General features: G+C 43.5%; 1 protein-coding gene across 3 annotated transcripts in view; it reads right to left on the reverse strand.

Annotated features, from left to right (window-relative positions):
* Positions 1 to 6,859: 6,859 nt before the first annotated feature.
* The window catches only part of CHD7 (chromodomain helicase DNA binding protein 7), a 197,678-nt gene continuing 183,978 nt past the window's right edge, over positions 6,860 to 20,559 (reverse strand). For 2 of the 3 annotated variants that reach the window (XM_012738650.3, XM_076005290.1), the window contains exons 32-38: positions 20,027 to 20,187; positions 18,302 to 18,529; positions 17,618 to 18,061; positions 14,271 to 14,492; positions 13,081 to 13,221; positions 12,778 to 12,882; positions 6,860 to 11,007 (exon numbers count right to left, since the gene is read on the reverse strand). In XM_012738650.3, coding sequence (XP_012594104.2) covers positions 10,087 to 11,007; positions 12,778 to 12,882; positions 13,081 to 13,221; positions 14,271 to 14,492; positions 17,618 to 18,061; positions 18,302 to 18,529; positions 20,027 to 20,187 — 2,222 coding nt within the window. In that variant the 3' untranslated portion in view covers positions 6,860 to 10,086. The remainder of the gene's footprint in view (positions 11,008 to 12,777; positions 12,883 to 13,080; positions 13,222 to 14,270; positions 14,493 to 17,617; positions 18,062 to 18,301; positions 18,530 to 20,026; positions 20,188 to 20,559) is intronic. The other variant, XM_012738651.3, reaches the window with a different exon arrangement.

Raw genomic sequence — 20,559 nt, forward strand, 5'->3', positions numbered from 1 at the left:
GCAGGAAATAAGAAGGCAGGAATCCAGACTCCTCCAAAGGGGGGCAATTTACACACAAGACCTTTTTCATTGTTGCTCCACTTCCTCCGGGTGAGGAGGGAAAGCTGAGGACAGCTGTCCCGGCCCGTTTTGCTTTGGTTTGGGCTTTACATGGAAGGGCGAGTAGGAACAGGAGTGCGGGCGAGTGTGCTGGGGCGGGCGTGGTGGCTGCGGGCACCGCCTGCCACCTGACAGGGGCAGGCACACCCTGGGCGTCCAGGGAGCTGCATTAGCTTGGCAGGGACACAGTTCAGGGCCCGGGGCCATCTTCCAGAAACCAGACAGGGAGACAAGGACTCACCTCTGTCTTCTAGCTTTGTGTGAGGACCGAGGGGAGGGACGTGGAGCTAGATTAGATTGCCCTGAATTTCTATCGGCCTCTGTGCTAAGGAATGAGGGGAAAAAACTCGTCCCATTAAAAACAAACACACACTCACACGAGCACTGGACAGATACAATGGGGACAGCATTCTCAGTGGTACCGTCCTCGGCAGGGACGGGCACACAACGGTTGGCATTGTGAGCGTGCTTGCTTTGTGCCAGTGTGCCAGGAGTCCTGTGGGCATTAGCTCAGCCTCAGGGCAGGCCTGCACGGAGGGGGCCGTCACACAGTGGAGAGAAGAGGCCTCTGTACAGGAGACACCTGGGGAGGGACGCTCAGGTTACCTGCGGCTTTTCTTCCTTGGGGTCTGGTCTTCATTGGTCCTCCATCTCTGAAGTGGCAGTTAAAGCCACCCCAGTCCACTCAAGCGACTTTTCCAAGTGCTTTCTCCCCACCCTCTCATAGAGGGGGTCACAGATGCTTCCAGGACCAGAGGGAATTTAGAGACCCTTTCTCCAGAAAACGACACACACCCATAATTATACATCCTCGTTCACAGGGGCTGGGCTGCCCTTGCCCCCTCCCACAAAGCCCGTCCATGGATCTGGGGTAAGAACCCTTGTTTCAAAAGGATTTTTCAAAGTGCCAGCCACCGAGCACTACTGGGTCATGCAATCAGTTTAGAGGGGGATGATCATTTATTTGTTTATTCTAATGAAATAGAACACACCAAAAAATATTAGAGTGTATTAGAGGGAGTAAGAGTGTGTTATATTCTATGAAGCTTTAGAAACAATTTCTGTCCAAATCTGGACGTGTACGAGGCCCAGTGCTAGCCGTATTGCTCACTAGTGTTGAGAACTAGTGTTCTAGAAGCCTCACCCCCACTGCCCACCACTCCAGGCTCAAGACTGCATTGCCCTGCTCAGCTGAGAGCAGCCCGTGTTTCGGGTCAGGCACCGCCAGCCTCCCTCCTAAGAGACGGTCCTGGCAGGCCTCCACGCCCTGGCCTCGGGCTCAGCTCTGAGGCTGCCTTTGGAATAAATCAGATGATCGTGACAGTTTTAAAGTTATCATTTACTAAGTACCAATTCAGTGCCAGGTGCTAAGGACTTTGCATACTCACTATTTCTAATCCTCACACAACACTACAAGGCAGGCATTATCATCATCATCATTACTGTTGTTATTCCAAATTTACATGTGAGGAAGGGGAGGCTCAGAGACAAACTGGCTCCTGCCCTCCAGCGCTGCCACCCTGTGTGGTGGGAGTTACCTGGCTGGTGTCATAAAGTGGCAGAAAGACCACATTATGTGGTTTAGCATCCCAAGACCTGCCTGCAAGATCCAACTAAGCTGTGTGCTAACCTTGCGTCACTGAACCATCGAGAGTCCAAGTTCAGAAGAAAGTCAGCTTGTGCACACTGGTGGCAGAATGCCATTCTCGGGTCCCTGCTGCTGTCATTTTTAAGTCACCGTTGGTGGCACCTTTAAGAGGTGTGGCATATGATTGTGTTAACGCAGGAGAGATTGACATGTGGGTCATTTAACTGAAGATCTCAAACATTTGGGGGTTTTTTTGCAATAATTCAGAAGCCTAGATGGTCTGTCCTTAAAGCAAAACAAGACCAGTTTAAGCTGTCCCTGCTCTGGATGAGGTGGTCAACTGTAGGAGGCTAGAATTACAGGGTGCTGAAGACAACCGACCAAGTCACATGCCCCCTCCCAGGATCTCTGGGCCCAGTACCTTCTCTATTCAACACATCTAGCCACAACTGACCATCCGCCAGCTCGGATCACTTGTACCCTAACAGCTACTTGCACAGTTAGTTCTGGTGATTTCACAGTCTGCTTGAGGGCAGGGAGAGTTACCACGCCCTGTACCACCCATGGGAATAAATGTGGTACATCAGCATGTATTTAATCTGCAGGCACGTGTCCATTAGCAGGGCATTGCAATCCACCCTGTCATCCATGGACCCTTCTCCTTTACGCTTTAATGTTGTGCCATGCTACGAAACAAAGTTGTAAACTACCTTGAGTAAGCTTTCTGATAAGTCCAGACATACCAAAGCATGTCAGCTGGAGATGGGTTTTTGGCCATTTAGTCATTTGAGCTACAAGAACAAACAACAAATGATTCTCAAAGTTGCTTTTCTCCTTGTATTTTACACCCTGCTCTCCTAGTCTCTTTGGACCTTGGAAGGCCACTGTTTTGTTTATTTGACTTGCCCCCAAACCACAGAAAAAACCAACATAAATACAAAAGCTTTTGTTTTCCTGACACCATAAACAGTATTTGTGTCTTTGCAGTAACTATATCCAATAGGAAGATTTTAATGGTATTAAACAATCGATACCTGCACAGTCCTCAACAATAAGAGTTTTCGGTTGAAATGCAAAGGAACATTTCCGGCTTTAATTTTATTCCCCCTGCTGCTGCCATGTGTTCTGTGGCCATGGAATGAATTCTTTTCCCAAAGTGGGCCGCACCAAGCACCTTGGCATAGAGTTGCCATGACTGTATTACTGTTTTATCTTTCAGAACACACAGGGTCTACACCAAGTGGGGCTCTAAAGAAAAGGAATAGGGGTGGAATTGTTTATAACTTTATGTTTTGGAGAGTAAGAGGGAGAGGGAGGTTTTTAAATGGTTTTATGTAAACTTCAGAGTGTTCTGGGTCAGTCCAGCTGCTCCTCAGGAGCTAAGTTTGGCTGAAGGAACAGAAACGCGGAGCTGAGAAACAGGCCAGCCTCCTGGGGGAAGAACAATGCCTGTGGGTCGGACACAATGGCCGCCTCTCATTTTCCACCGACTCTTACAATAAGATGGAAAGGACCATGGAGCTGCCTTGCAGGGGCCCCTGAGCCTAGAGAAGAACATTAGCTCTGTAGCTACAGATATGCAAATTGCCACGAGCGCCACAGTAGCCCAGGAAAGCCCTGTGGGTAGACAGCACGTTCTGCTGGGGCTATTTCCATCCTTGCAGGAACCACAGGTTCCAGACTGGGTCATCTCGACTTCCATAAGCCGGGGCTGCCTTTGGGGCCATTCAGATACAAAGTAGCTATGGAAAAAAGGGCAATAAAATCCTAGAGAGTGTGTTTCAATAATGTGCAACAATATTTACATTGTCAGTTGCAAACATAGGACTTAGCATAGAATCGGCATGGATATAAAGCACACTTGTAATTGCTAATATGCATTTAAAAAACCATGAACATCTTTCTGGCATCCTTGACTAGTCACTTTTGTCTTGCAGCATGAGATTCTGGAACCTTGATTTGTTACCACCATTTGTTTTTAAGGCTGGGCGTGGTGGCTCACGCCTGTAATCCTAGCACTTTGGGAGGCCGAGGCAGGCGGATTGCTCAAGGTCAGGAGTTCGAAACCAGCCTGAGCGAGACCCCGTCTCTACCAAAAATAGAAATAAATTAATTGACCAACTAAAAATATATATACAAAAAATTAGCCGGGCATGGTGGTGCATGCCTGTAGTCCCAGCTACTTGGGAGGCTGAGGCAGTAGGATTGCTGAGCCCCGGAGATTGAGGTTGCTGTGAGCCAGGCTGACGCCACGGCACTCACTCTAGCCTGGGCAACAAAGTGAAACTCTGTCTCAAAAAAATAAATAAATAAATAAAAGAGCTTGTAGCCCAACCAAGAGCGAGACCCTGCCTCTACAAAAAACAGAAACATTAACTGGGTGTGGTGGTGCAGCCTTTACTCCCAGCTGCTCAGGAGGCTGAGGGAAGGGGATCACTTGAACCGAGGAGTTTGAGGTTGCTGCGAGCTATGATGATGCCTCTGCATGCTAGCTGGGGTGACACAGTGAGATTCTGTCTCAGGAAAAAAAAAAAAAGAAAAAGAAAAAAAAGAATTTGTAGCTTGCTCTATTTTAGGTGTTTTGTTTTTTGAGACAGAATCTCACTCTTGTTGCCTGAGTAGAGTGCCGTGGCTGGTGGCGTCAGCCTAGCTCACATCAACCTCAAACTCCTGGGCTCAAGTAATCCTCCTGCCTCAGCCTCCCGAGAAGCTGGGACTACAGGCATGTACCACCATGCATGGCTAATTTTTCTCTATATATATTTTAGTTGGCCAATTAATTTCTTTCTATTTATAGTAGAGACAGGGTCTCACTCTTGCTCAGGCTGGTTTTGAACTCCTGACCTTGAGCGATCTATCTGATTACCTCAGCCTCCCAGAGTGCTAGGATTACAGGCGTGAGCCACCGCACCTCGTCTATTTTAGGTTTTGTTTTTTTGTTCAAGATCATAGACCTGAATTAACGTTACTGGCAGATTTGTACTTGGGACCGATGGTCCACAGCTCGCCACTGTTTCCACTGGGGAAGTCTGACTTGCAGTGGCAGCTGCCACACCTGTCTCACCACTCAGCCTTGGGCAAACACCCGCCTCCCCAGGTAAAAGGTGGCGGCAACACTGGCCTAACTCACTGGGTGTGGTTTGGATTAACTCACAGGTGCTTATTAACAAACAAAAATGCTGAATTCTGAAACATCGAGCTTCCTGACTCCTAAGGAAACATGGTGAAACATGTCGGATAGGATGAGTTTTCTATTCTAAACTGTCACGTGTATTCCCCAAAACTATTAAGTTTTCAGCCTTCTTAGGTTTCAGCCATCCAGCCTACATCCAAGTGCAGGTCTCGTGAACTGAGGCTGACAATTATGAGATGGTTTTGAGTTGCAGAGCCACTGCAGTACCTGGCTCCTGTCACAGAAAAGAGTCAGGTTTCTCTCATTTGTAATTTTGAAATCGAGCTTTCAGGTGATCCAAATGCAGAGGTGGGGAGGGGACAATGGAGGAAGTTACCTACAACATCAAGTGATTTCTGAACAATATTTTGATGTAGTCTTCTATTTATTATACATTAGAAATCTGCTATGCTGTCCTTTAGCTACAACTCAAAATCTACCATGACAGACTTATCTGGGAGCCCAGGGAAGCCCTTGTCAGAAAGGCAGGCAGAGAGAGGAGTGTACTGTGGGAAGGCCCCATACACAGAAATAACGTGCCTGTAAACGTCTGGATGTGGAATCCTGCCATCTTCGTTCAAGAGAATTTCAATGTCTGTAGGAGCTAAACAAATTGTTAAGTAGTTCCGAAGATAGATTTAAAAATATTTGAAATTTTGTCACTGTCCTAGTCTTCAATTTAAATTACATGGTAAATATTCAATTAAGAAGATCCAAATTAAAATCCAACTCCACATTGGCAGATCCAAAGTAAGACTTAGAGACCAAGAGAGCCATTAGGATCATGGGTCTATGTTGCACCATATAAAATGACTTCAGTAGTCCAAAATGCTTTGAAAATGACCATCCTAAGCGTTTCCAGAAAACCCCAAATTGATGACTCCCCAACCAAATAATTCAATAAAATGCTTCCATTAGACAAAATACTCCAGAAGCTAATTTATTCATCTATTTTGCCAAATGTAGTTTACTGTGTCTATAAAACTGTGGTAAATTTTACCTGTGCTTAATACATAAAATTGCTCATTAGAGAGCCATGTGGAGTGAATAAGATCTATTCTAACTTTTAAGTGCTTGTTAGTAGAAGTCATTTACATTGTTTTGCTTCCTAATTTAAATTTATTGATGGCTCTTCAAGACACAAGAGATGTTCACCGCACACACATCGCTTCAACAATGCTCATGCATTCTCACCTCCTTCTCCTGTCAAATAATTTCTCAAAACTCTTCCCAAAGAAAATTAACAATTTTCATTGAACTAAAAAGCAAATTTTTTAGCAGTACACAAAAGAAAAATTTCTGTTCCCAGTACCTTTTTCATATGTCACTAATCTTACTTAAAAAAATAAAAAAAAGAATGGTGAACATTCTTTATCTGGTTTTACTTTTGGGCATATTTCAGTTGTAGTTCTGAAGAGTTAATTCAAATTATTCACTGAAGAGTTAATTTAAATTGGAAGCTCTACCTCTTTAAAATATACCCCAAATCCATCCACTGCTTTCCTTCTTCATTACCACCCACTACTTTGACCTGCTATATAGCAGTCTCCCAGCTGGAATTCCTGACTCCCCTTTACAAGTTTTTTTTTTTTTTGTATTGCAGCTATAATGATCTTTTAAAAACATGAATATTATCTTCCAAGAACTTTCTTTTTTTTTTTTTTTGAGACAGAGTCTCGCTTTGTTGCCCAGGCTAGAGTGAGTGCCGTGGCGTCAGCCTAGCTCACAGCAACCTCAAACTCCTGGGCTCAAGCAATCCTGCTGCCTCAGCCTCCCGAGTAGCTGGGATTACAGGCATGCGCCACCATGCCCGGCTAATTTTTTCTGTATATATTAGTTGGCCAATTAATTTCTTTCTATTTATAGTATAGACGGGGTCTCGCTCTAGCTCAGGCTGGTTTTGAACTCCTGACCTCAAGCAATCCACCCGCCTCGACCTCCCAGAGTGCTAGGATTACAGGTGTGAACCACCGCGCCCGGCCTTCCAACTTTCTATAGAACTTATAATCAAATACAAACCCTCAACCAGGACCATCAGGGCCCTACATAATCTAGGCCCTGCCTCCCAACTCCTTTGGGCAGAAAGGCCCCCCACTCCTCCTAGTCTCAAGCTCATTTCCAACTGAAGGTCTCTGCATTTGCTGTTCATTTTGCCTAGAACATTCTCCAACCAGAGCTGTCCCCTCCAGAGAGATCTCTGTCCTGACCGCCCTATCACCTTATTTAATAGTCTTCCTTGCTGTGCAAATATCTTAGTTGTGATCTATCATCCAACTCTTCCCACTAGATTGTAAACTCCACTACCACAGCAAGGCGAAGTTCATCTTATGAAAGACTGAATTTCTTTAAAGAAGAAAAACAAACAAAACAAAACTTGTGGGGCAAAATAAATCCAAATTTAAATGAGGTAACTGGGACTCAGGTTTCTTTAGCTGGAGCTCATATTGTTCCACGCTCTAAGTCGGCAGGCTTTTCCTCTTAATGCCCAGGCTCAAACTTAAGATCTGTTAAGAAGGGGTTGAGGGGGGGAAATGTAAAAATATAGAAACACCAAACGCTTCAAATCACCCCTGTGTAATAATTTTCTTTCAAAGTCCTAAGAGTGCAGTATTTCAGGAGAGCTTATATACGCTCTGAAGCCAGCCTGGGTTCAAATCCTGCTCCTGTACTTACTGCTGGCCAGATACGCAACGGCCTGCCTCAACCTCCCCGGGGAAGAAAGGCACTTCCGCAGAAGGGTGGACGGGGCAGCGATGCCAGGAAGAGCGCTGAGCACCTGGGCGCTTTGTCCACACCAATCAGCAACATCCTGAATTGAAAATATTTGTCACTTATGTAGATTCAAGATTACCACGAATTCCATTGGAAGACAGCGTACATTTTCCAATAGGAAAATCTGAATGACTTTAAAGCCATGTTAACAGATGAACCCCGGATAACATGCCCATGGCAGCCGCTGACTGTAGTTAGCCTTTGAAGACCATCATTGCCCTCAGCAACTTCTTCTAACAGGGACAGATTCCCGTTGCATTCTCCCTTTACAGAGGCTCATAAGAAAACTTCTGATACTATAAAGAACTTTAGAAAAAGACCTTTATATGACTCATTTTATTAAACAAAGTCTCCCTAACTAAACTCTTTTAGTTATTTTAGGTCTAAAAAGTCTTTCAGTAATTTCAGTATTCAAATTCCCTGTACTTTGTGCAGATCTAGGCTTCCCTTCCATGTTTGAAAAATTCCATTTCAGAAGACACTCTCTTAAAGACACCTTCCTCCAATGCACACCACCCATTAACTTTCAGGAGGCAACAGCAGCGCTGATGAGTAAAAGCAATCACTGGCTCTCTAAGGTGGTTTCAAGCCGTTCCTTTTTCCAGACTCATAATGGGTATGTTTCACCGTGGGATACGAATTAACGAAATCTCATTGTCTGGAAGGAACTGTGACTGTCTGTCTTGCAGCACGCTGGGTGGGGGTGGGGGTGGGGTGCGTGCGTGGCCATCCTGGGGGAGAGGCAACACACACAGAACCACCTGGTCCGCATCTCTTCCTCCTCCTCAACTGGATGCAAATATGGCTTTGCGTTTGTTCAGGTGACATAAAACAGTGAAAACAGCAGATCTCAAATTATATTTTACTTCAAATATCAAAGGTCATAAAGAGGTCCACAAATCAGTAACCCCTGAGACCGTGTGTGCGTACGTGCGCGCGTGCGTGCTTAAGTGGGTCTGTTTTAATTCCACATGGGTTTTTCCACACACTGGTTTCTGGCATCCAGCGCTGGGCTGCAGGACACCAGAGTGCCTTTGTGTCCCTTGCTGACACTACGGCATTGTGTTTTTCTACCCATTAACCAAGGATAAATGACCTAGATATCGTGCCTATTAAAGCCTCATTTTTCTTTTGCCCTTTTGTTCTTCAGGGCGCCACATTATCACGCGCTGCACACATTCTGCGCTGCACACATTTCTAAGTATTCTCGGTCTCAGATGCCCTTTTGAGGGAGTAATAGGAGGGTTTTGTGTGCGTTTCTGTTGAGATATCTGGAGTGGAATTATGTGAAGGTAATTCAAGGTTTTTCTTCCTGTCTAGTCTTGAAGACAGTTAAGTGTATTGCTAAAAGCTAATCTTGTGTAAGAGGATATATCAAGAAAATGTACAAAAGCCAGAGTGCTGTATTTGCATCTATTGCGAATACAAAAAATAGAGTGAACCACCACTTTCCCTATGCACTACATTCTATAATTACATCTCTGCATATCATGGGTCACTTTTATTAAAAGCATCATTACTACAGTTGGCAGCAATTTACATTTTATCTTACATGATAGCAGTTTTCAAAGAAAAAAATAAAAGGACATCACAACAAAGAAAAACAATACATTTACAAAGTCATGTCTGTAAACTTCAAGGCTAGTTTAGAGCTGAGGTAATGCTGTTTTAGCTTTGTGGCTAAAGTAACAAAGTCCTTTAATTTAAAAAAGGTACCTGATTCTCTCTTCTCTCACTCTTTATTTATTCATCTATTTATTTTGTTTATACCAGTGCATTACAAGACCACGAGACAATGGAGCTGTAGTTCTGTCTGGCAAGAACCCTCCCAGTAGGTTAATTTTCCAAAGGGACCCTTCATCACATTCAACAGCTGCCTTATTATTGCTGCGCCTCAGGACAGAGACGTTCACACTAGCGTGGAGATTGTCAGAGTGTATGATGTGTGTGTATGCGCATGTGTGGGAACCCCCGTACAGTCAAAAAGGGAAACGAATGAGCAAGTATGATATGTATGGTAAATTTCATCTTGACCTTCACAGCAAAAAAAATTAAAAATTAAAATTAAAAAATTAAATATATAACTTCATACTTCCTTTGAGCAGCACTTCCTTCCATTAGTGCCACTCAGTTACAAATTGCTCTTTATTATAATACCAATGGTACCAAAAGAAAAAAAGAAAAGCAGAGCATTATGTAAGTTTCCTTAAAAAGACATGATCACCTCTCAAATTTCATCTCTCCTAGGGATAATAAATAATGCACTGCACAATACTTAATGACCAAGATACCTTTTGACACACCTGTATAACATGACTTGGACTTTTTTTTTTTTTTTTTTTTTGCTACACTATGTTACAGAACAGCTTATAAAACTAGGTATGAACATTAACTGTGAGTGTAAACAGTAGGACTACCACTTGTCAAAAGTTTTAAACACTTGAACTGGAACTGGTTATTCATCATTTTCATTGTTTTCTATTTCATCCCCCCCATCGAGCGAGTCTAGCTCTTCACCCTGTGCTATTTCGTCTTCTAAAAGGGAGGACTCTGCAGTCTTGTCCAGGCTCTCCTCGGCATCGCTGCCTTCCAGGGTCTCTCTGTCTTTAAAGGGGCCACCCTCGGCCTTGTCAGCAGCCTTTTCTTCACCGGAGCCCACGGCATTCTGAAGTCCCGCCAATGCTGGGAACCCAGGCAGCGTCAACCCCCCCAGCCCTGGAGGTAGAAACATGGATGGGTAGAAGAGGCCCGGGGCCACGGTGGACAGGAGGAAAGGGTTGAAGGTGAGCGGGTTCGAGGGCAGTCCGGCCGGGGCAGTAGCAGCACCAACAGATCCGTTTGCAGAGTCAGCAGCCGAAACAGCATCTGTGCTTTTCTCAGAGTCTTTGTTCTCGTCTTCCTTCTCGTTTCCTTTCTCCTCTACTTTTGAAGTGCTGTCTTCCGGGTCTCCTTGACTGGAAGCAGTAGTGGTGTTTCCAGCAGCAGCCGACAGAGGGTTGTTCAGCAGCCCGCCCAGGCCGAACACGTTGGGCAGGCCCGCCATGCCCGGCAGCATCAGGGGCAGCACAGCAGCAGGGTTCTTAGCGTCGCCCCCGGCGGCGGCGGCCGTTGCCAGTCCTGGAGGGAAGCCCATGAGGCCTGCCAGCTGGAGAGACTGGAGGTTCTGGAGATTCTGAAGGCTGGTCAGGTCCATTCCAGCGAACAGGCTGTTCACCAACAGAGGGTTGATCCCCGACGTGGAGGCGACCGCGGCGGCGGCGGCGGCGGCTGCCCTGGCGATCTCGCTCTTGGGCCTCCGTCCCCGTCTGCTCGCCCCTTCTCCCCGCACCACGGGGCCCGTGAGAAGACGGTCAAACATGGACTCGGGAACGAAGCCCTGGAGGAAAGGGGAGGCGAACAGTGGCTGTCAAGGCTGCTGCCGAAAACGTAACCTCAGCGCGGGCCTTTGTGAGGAACTGAAAACTGACGCTCTAGATGGAACTATGTAGGAAGTTATTTCCAGTCTAAAAAGCTCAACAATAAACTATGAAAGCAAAGGTTCTGTTTTTACTATGTTAGCTTCCTGAATTATGCTGAATTGTAGGAAAACGGCTAAGGGCTCCTCTATCAGTGAGGTAAATGTCAAGTTAGCCGCATCCACAGCTAGCTCAGGAAATAACACATCGGAAAGCGCATGATGTGTAACTATATCAAATCAGCACATTGTACACCTTGAATATATACGATTTGTCAATTAAAAAAGATTTCGTATGGGAGAAAAATTATAAAAGAATATAATAACAAAAAATACGCAGTTATATATACTAAATACAGATGTTTTATACATTCTATAATGTGTTAGTTTGCAAATTTCAAATATATGGAAAAGTTGAAAATATAAAAAATTTAATGAACTAAAATTATATTTAGTACCTACCCTAGAAAAATGAAAACTTCCGTTCATACCAAAACCTGTACATAATTGTTTACAGCAGCTCTATTCGTAATTTCAAAAATCTGAAAACAACCCAGATGTCCTGCAATGCGTGATGGGTAAACACGCAAGGGCACATCCACTCAGCAATAGAAACCGCTGATACAACTACTTGGATGAATTGCAATATGATGAGAGAAAGTTACATACTTTATGCTTCTGTTATGACATTCTCAAAAAGCAAGACTCTAGGGGTGGAAAACAGGTTGATGGTAGTCAGGGACTAGGGCTGGGGTGGAAGGCCAGCACGAAGGAATTTGGGAGTTGAGGGAACTCTACTCTGACTATGGTGGCAGTTCAAGAAACCACAGGTGTATTAAAATTAATAGAACTGTACACCAAAAGAAAAGTTGATTTTACTGTGTAATTAAAGGAACAAAAAAGAAATGGCATATCATTAACTCATTTTTTAAAAAAAAAACTAATAAAAATATTTTAGGCAGAATTGTATTATTTGTTTATTTTAAAATTGGAAATAGGCTGGGCGCAATGACTCACGCCTGTAATCCTAGTACTTTGGGAGGCTGAGGCAGGAGGATCACTTGAGGCCGGGAGTTCGAGAGCAGCCTGAGCAACACAGCGAGACCCTGTCCCTACAAAAATTAGCCAGCTATAATGGTATAGACCGTAGTCCTAGCTACCTGGGAGACTGAGGCGGGAAATCTGTTGAGCCCAGGATTTAAGTTTGCAGTGAGCTGTGATGACACCACTGCACCATAGCCCGGGCAACAGGGCAAGGCCCTGTCTTTAAAAAAAAAAAAAAAAAAGATACATATATAAAAATATACATATCAGAAATAAAAAATATATATATATCAGTTAATCTTAATGATCTCAACCACCATAAATTCTATTCCACACATGGACACCTAAATAGGCTTACTAGGGGTGCTCCCCCACTGGAGTAAGTCTACCTCCAAAGACTGTGAATGTAACATTTCTACAAAATCCTTTTAAATTGGAGCTGACAAATTAATTCACTTTGGATTAATGATGTATTGATGTAAGAAATGATGATGTATTAATGATGTATGAAAATGATATATTATGTCAATTCTTTAATGCTAAGAATAAGTTACAACCGAATAACTAATGGCCAAAAGAAAAATTTTAGAAACTCAGAAAAAGTTTTGTATAGTTACATTTCTTGACAGAAATGCAGCTTATACTTACAGACTGCTTAACTATATCAGTCCAGTCTGGAGCGACTGCAAATTCAGGATTTTCTTCCAGCCACCTGGGGAGATCCTTCATCGGAGGGGCCATCGCTCCACCCATCTGGGTAGTGGCATTTGACAAGTGATTAAAAAAACACAGTCTTCCCTTCCCCTCCCCTCATTTCCCTCTCCCCCATCTATTCACACAGAAAATTCTGAAAGAAACAAGATTCTTTTACTTATGAAAGATGGCAGGATAAAACACTTCTTTCTGGGGTAATAAATCACATAGAGATCAACTCCTTTTCCCAACATTTACCTTCTTCCCATTTCGTTTATTGACAACAGGCACCCTTTCTTCTCCTGTCAAAGTGTTTATATCTAATTTATTAGGGTTTCGACATCTATGTCGTTTCTGTTTCGGTTTCTGAAATGAGGAAAACAGCACATCTGCATTCTTCTGCAAAAGAAAACATGTATTTAGTAAAACTGTATTTAGTACTTACTCTTTCCTAAATAAGCGCCAGAGAGAACTGTCAGGTCATTTTCAATTGTTATGGAAGTTTCAAGAATCATTTTAATTGTTAGAAACCATACTTTTCTTTGACAGAACCTCCCTCCCCACTTTGTACCCCTGTCCATTAAGGAACAAAATAATCACATAAGCTGAGAATTCTCCTTTCCCTTTTATCTATCAAAAACCTCACTTAACATTTTTCCTCAAATGTTGAAGTCATGGTATTTTTAAGGGAAATTTTCTGTAGTACCTTTACTAATTTCTAGTCAGTGGCTTGAATGACCACAGAGATGACATCCCGTTTGATGACATAAAAGATTGTCTGTGATGAGAACCAACAAAGGGATGAAAGGATCTTAAGGGGGTAGGTGGGGGAAGGGCGCACATTCTGAGTGGCAAGAACACTAGGCTGGACTTGACAAAATAAAATGTAAAACCCTACATTTATGTTTTTAAAAAATCAACCACATAAATATAGGAAGTAAAAGATTTGCATTGCCAGCTAGCAAATAGTTTGTGTGGCAAACCATCTGGAGACATGAATTGTCTAATGTTTGATATAGGGCACAAGTTGCTTAAAAAGTAACTAATAAAATCTTGGGCTGCATTAACTGGTCACATCTATGGAAGTAATGGCTACACTGGGCTGGCTGGGCCTTGTCTGGTGACATCTAAGAGTGCCACCCAATACTGAGAAGACCTGGAAACCATGCTGTGCAAAGAATAACTGAAGAATCACATCTGTTTGGTGGGAGAAGGGACAAGTAAGGCAACATGTAACAGACATCTTCAAATAACTGTAAGGCTTCCTCCAGTAGGACAGACCTGAAGCGAGGTTTCTCTAATATAGAAGACCCAACAACAAACATCCAGGAAACCTTGAGACCAGGAGACAATTAAGCAAAAGGCAGAGGGACTAGCTGTCAGGGATTTCTACACTGTGTAGGAATGAAGAGCAAGACTCCTCCCAACTCTGAACTCTGAATACTTACTGGTACATAACTTGGCATGTCAACAGTGTAAGTAGGATGCAGCTTCAGCCATTCAACTAAATCTTTATTTTTAGGAGCATCTTCCCCCACCAGCCTAGTTCCATCTTCGAGATTTATAACAGGGATCCGCATGTCTGGGTCCAGCTGTCCAGGAGAAGGAATGTTTCTTGTCGGTGGGGTCTCTATATCTTCTTCAAAAGCTTTGGTCACCTCAGCATCCTCCTGCAGAAAGTTGACAATGGTCTGAATTCTTACATCAAGAGAGAGATTCCAACAATGTCCTATTCCAAGAAAGTGCTATCCTAGCATAATGGATCTTTGATCAAAAAGGGAAGAAAAAAGTTACTCTAAACAATGTCAGTTCGGGGACAGCTATTAAACTAGAAGAGCAAACTTTTACATCATTCTTTATACTGCAGAATTAGTAATTAAGTAGAAAATTCACAGTCCATCAAGGCTCCATGCTTTGAAATCCCCACCAAGCCACTAGGACTGCAACACAGGTAGTGAGTGCGGTGTGAGCTGGATATGCACAAAAGGTCGCCTCGTGATCTCTCTTGAGGATCCCTGGGTAACATCACTGAAGATAATCTGTACTAAAGGAATGTTCCAAAAGCCCATTTATAAGTAACTTATTGGCACTCTGTGCACAATATAATTTTGTTGGTAGTGTGACACTTTGTGTTAGGTATGTGTGGCAACACCGGAAAGAACCACCCAAACTTAAGTCTGATCTATGCCTTCATCCTGGTGCTGGCCCATACACTCTGTTGTTTCAATCCCAGACACCCATTTCTCCCATCCCCCCAGTTGCACCAGGGCCCAGGCCTTCGTCACTTCCCACTGGGTTACTGTAATCTTCCTCAGTGGCCTTCTTAACTCTAGCCCCACACTCTTCAATTCATGCTGGAGTGAGTTTTCTAAAACCAGCTCTTCCCAATTCAAACAGTTATGTCACATCGCTCCTTTATTTAAACTAGTTCAGTAATAGGGTCCCTATTACTTTCAGGATGAAATCCAAGTTCTTTAAAGCAGGGACATCAAGGCCCCGATGACTTGCAGCTTGCCTCATTCTCCATGCTCCCCTCTGCTGAAACTCCCCTCTGCTCAACAAACTCCCCGGCCAGTGACTTCCAGTTCACCAAACACGAGAGGCTTTTTCTGCCTTGGTCCTACACATGCTCCCCATCCACCCTTTTCAAACGATCAACTCCTACATGAACTTCAAAACTTTATGGAAGTATGGCCATCTCTGGGGAACTTCCTCATCTGCTTCTCCCCACATCTTCCCCCCTCCACTCCCTGTCTTCCTCTGGGCTCACAGAGTACCCCAGGTACGCCTCAGTCACGGCACACGAGGCACAACTATGATACATTATTATTTATCTGTCACCCCACCCTGAACCCTGACTGAGTTCCCCAGTGCAAGCGCCTGTCAGTCCTTTATTCTTTGAATCTCGGTGCCTGGCACAGGGAGCAGGGCCAGTTTCCACGATGCTGATGAACACACCCTCACTTTTCATGGCAGCATAGAAGTGTCCCCAGTTAGAGTGCTTATGTAACTCAAGGTTTTAGGGCCTGTCCTGTTCCATGCAGGTAACACTCCTACCTTTCACACCGCTTCACTACCCAGCTTATTTACAGGTCAGTCGGCGTCTTCCTCGCTCGTAATTCATGCACACGCACATCACCCTCCACAGCACCAAATGGTGAATCCCCAAATTTCAAACTTTGACGATTAAAAAAGAAAAGGCTTAAAAATACATTTTCTAACATCTATTATGAGTTCTCCCAGGCCTGAGCTTTTAGAAAAACAAGAGTATCGATAAATTCTCAACAGCTTAAAACAGTGAAATGGGTGAAGTCAGACTCGAGTCTATTGCAGGACGTATACTTGCAATAGGAAAACAGCATCAGGGTTGCACTATTAATTCCTAACAGCTGGCCCACAGACGTGTGTCACGATCCAAATAAACATGACAGTAAATAAAAAGAAGTGTCAGCTGTAGAAATTCCCCAATTTGTTAAAGTTTATGAAGAAAGGATTTTTCAGTCAACAAAATCTATCCGACAGTTTTGAGCAGGAAGGCCAATCACTGGCAGTACAACTAACTGAGGGCCACATCTCTGGAAGCAGCATCTGAGCTTACAGAACACACATAAGTCACAGCTTGTCCACTAAAAAGTGTATTTCTTCAGGATTCTAAAAACAGTCATATGGTCAACAACAAATAGGGCCATTATCAGGACTGATGCATTGATAATCAACTTTGGAAATTTACTCTTAATCACCTGGACGCTTCTGCTTTAACCAGACCCCACCAGAGGGCAAATTTCAGTGAACATTTTTGTCATTTCCGAACTTTAACTCAACTCAATAAAGCTTAAGTCATTAAGCTTCCTCTGGGTTTAAGAAATAGAAAATGGGCAAATAATAAGAGGGATGGAATAAGGAAAAACATATTGAAACAAACAATTGTCTTCCCTCAATGTTGAATTTCAGTATTTCCCAAACCGTGCCCTGCTGCCCACAGGGGGCCCACGGTGGCCCAGTGCCAGGAAGCTTCCTGCAGTGCTGGCTCCTCACAGCACAGACGAGAGGCTCCAGGGCCAGGGGTCGGGATATCTAGTGCTAATGAACCCTTTAAAAACAGAGCACTTGTACTTATGTTCTTTGGGGTAAAGCCCTTGCCATTGGTGAGTCAGGCACCACATTTTTGGGTGGTGTGACTGAAGCAGATTGGGAAAGAGAATCATTTTTATTATACTGCATTCATTTCCTTCGAATTGAAAAGGAAAAAGTAAAAATCCATTAGCACATCCATTAGGATGAGTTTCATTCAAATCTAAACTAGCAAAGATGGAGCTCAGATTTTTAAAACATCTGGTTATGGAGGCAGAACTTGTGGTCAACTAGCTGTGCATATGGACACAAATCTTAGGTCTGATACCAAACATTTGTACTAATCTAATAAACACAGGTCCCCAAAACATACCACTAATTTTAAGAGCAGAAGTTTTTTCCACCCCAAGAATTCAGAGATAACAATCCTAGGCTCAAAAGAACATGTGTTTGCTTTTGGCTATTCTTCCAAGAGTAACTGATACAGCAGAATTTGGGAAGAGTAAATCCTCAAGCTACACTTGGTTCAGGCCGAGTGATCTTTATCAGAGATCAACACAATTTTCCAGCTCACAACTATGACTGTGTTTATTGTAATGCTACTTCTTTGGTGGAAGAAACCAGCTTCCATACCACGTTGCCGAGAGGAACACGGCCCAGCACGGAGAGCAGCATGGGGCCCCTGGCTGTCAACACAGGCAGTGGAAGGGAGCCCCCAACTTACTGCACTCAATGACGTCTGTTTGTGGCTCATGAAAAGCAGATCAAGGCCCTCCACGTTTTTCCTCCTTCCCCGCCTCCTCTTCATGGGAGGCTCCCCATCCACTAGGGAGCCGTTAAGCAGATGCCTCGTGGGTGTGCGCGAAAGGCCTGCTTGGAGCAGTTCCATTTGAGTCTTAAAGGCATCAGACACTGGGGTTGAGACGTTAGGCAAGATAAACTTTGAAGTAAGAGATGAAAAATTTGAGGTAGAACTTGTTGCCTCTCTCGAGGCCTTTGATAAGTCTACAACTTTTTCTTGTCCATTTTCTGAGACCACCTGAGACTCTCGAAGCTGGGCAACCATCTCCATGAGATTTCGCCTCTTGGCAGCTCTTTCGGCCTCAATTTCAATTTTCCTCCTCCTCCTTCTCCGTTGGCGAGGGACAGAGAGGTTGAGGGCATCTTCCTATTGAAAAATTCCAAAAAAACAGAGTCGCAATGAGCCAAAACTGTACCTGCTATGTGGGCTGTCTTTTAGAAATAAGGAACAAGAGGCTTAAGGAAGGAAACATTCCTGACTGGTGCATGGAGCTCAGCAAACAGCAGCCATCTCATCTCTAATGGGACCAGTGACACAAGCTCCTGAACCAAGGTAAGATTGAGAGAGCTTCCCGTTGAGCTGCAAGAACGAACAGCTCTGACTTACCTTTGACAACTGAGGAGAAGTAGTGATGTCCTCACTCCCACTAATGCTGGCTTGGCCGACCATGGAGAGCTCAGCAAAGCTCCTCTTCTGCAAGGGGCTGTCCACGGCGGCGGGCGTGTAACCAGGGATGAGGCCCTGGAAATCAAACATCTGGCGCCTATTTACTGGCCATTTGCCTTTCAACACTGCTTCACAGATGTTGTCTAATCGGTTTATCATTACTCTGTCCTGGAGGGAGAGGAAAAGTCGCAAGAAATTGTAACAAAAACCTGGTTAAAACTGCTAGATAAATATATCCATCAAGATGCAAAGGGGCATAAAATGCCTAAAAGTCAACTGAAGGGCAAAGAGTAAAAGAACACAAGGAAAACGCCAAACAAGAAAGTAAATAAACAAAATTCCCCATATCGGCGTTGTTCTAACAGAAGGTTGTAGGTGGCTCCAATACAAAAAACTTACTATTCTTCAATTATGGAACAATGAACTACGCGAAACAGAAAAACGTGTTAAATAACCACCGCCCTCAAAATATGCTCATATTTAAAAAGCAACTCTTGTTCAAGCTCCGCAGAGAGCCGTTGTGAACGTCAGTGGGCGGCAATGGAAACCCTGGCCCTGCAGATCCACAGGCTGGGCTGCAGTGTGTCCCAGGAAGTGGGACATCATTAGCGTCACTATTAATAAAGTTCAGCATTATGAAACGGGCACCAACCTAGGAACACCTAATGAATGTCAATTTGCATTCCCCACCTATTATCACTTCAAATTTCACTGAAGCGTGTACATTAAAAAATTCTAATTACAGCTTTAGACTGAGCTTCCATAGATTAAAAGTGCCTGCTACTATGACCTTTGACTGATCTGGGAGACTCCTTCCTATATAGTCAGTAAGACAGATCAGCATAATGGGGGAACTACAGGGATATACACATAGAAAAAGACGTCTTTGGTAGTGCATTCTTCAGTTAAAACTTTCGCCTTGTTTCTTGAACAGGACTAACACTGTGAAAGACCGGCCTGGAGATGAGTCAACTGAAACCGTGTTTTGTGTTGTTTGTTTTGAACCAGACAGCTCTGTTTTGGTGATTAGGATGATTATTTCCCCACCCTGAAAAACAGACCCAAATTACATAGGGATTTATTATAAAATTGTGCTATTTAGCCAATAAAAGTAATTTCCATTCTGCTTTTGGTTACAGATAACTACATTTGGAATTATCTCATAATGTATTGGGGCAAATAGGTCAATAGCAAATGGGTCAATAGCCCACCCTCTCCTGAGTTAAGGAGATGGTAGATTTCCAAATATGTGAAGTTGTCATAAATCTGAAAGCTTTGCTTCAAGTAAAAATATTTAAAACAACAGTTTTAAAAATCCAAACATTTTATTTTGCCAAAGGATGAATCCACTCAAATGACAATTATACCCGACCTGAGTGACTAAACAAAATAGCCGTAAGAAGCCAAAGACCCACCCATATAAACAGCTCTATTTCTTATTATTTTTCTTTCATGTAATGTTTCATAACCTATTACAGATGTATTCTACAATTTTTTTTCTTTGGGCTTTCCAAATCATTCTTTAAAAACATAAGAAAAATCTACAATCTTCATACACTGTGTAAGAGTTTACCTTAAAATTATTTGAAAAATCAAGCTAGAAAGATTTCCTCCACCCTACTCCAACAAAACAAAATAACAAAACAGTAACAAAAATCTGCCAACCTTAGGCCAAAATGAGAAGGCAAACGTTCTCTCCTGGAGGAGCTGAGCTACTGAAGGATCTGCATCCTCTATGTAGAATCCATCTCGGGTTTCGTCCCTAGCAGTGCTCATAGAAGCATTGCTTTCTTCATCAAAATTCTTCCCTCTAGAGATAGCTCCTGCTGAGAAATGAGTTAATGTGCATTACTCACAACTGGAATATCTCTGAAACCAAAGTTTAGAAAGGACACGGTTAAAAATTTGAATACTAATCAGCTCCATCTTACTGAGCACCTACTACTATGTAGCTAGAATAGTACTGGGCATCTTACAGATCTGTCATCTAAAGCTTGCAACAACTCTTTAACACACCATTTTATACATGAAGAAGTAGAAGCTTAGAGAGGTTACATCATGAGCCATCTAGCACTGTGTGAATAAGTCTTACAGGAGCCTAAAAAGCCAATCAAGCCTCTGACCCAAGAGCCTATATTCTTCCACCTGGGAAAAAGAGCTAATGTTCTGGCTAAAGTAGAAAGTTTCAGCTACAGCAG

The sequence above is a fragment of the Microcebus murinus genome, chromosome 7 (genome assembly GCF_040939455.1).
Source record: "Microcebus murinus isolate Inina chromosome 7, M.murinus_Inina_mat1.0, whole genome shotgun sequence".
In the NCBI taxonomy this organism is placed as follows: Eukaryota; Metazoa; Chordata; class Mammalia; order Primates; family Cheirogaleidae; genus Microcebus; species Microcebus murinus.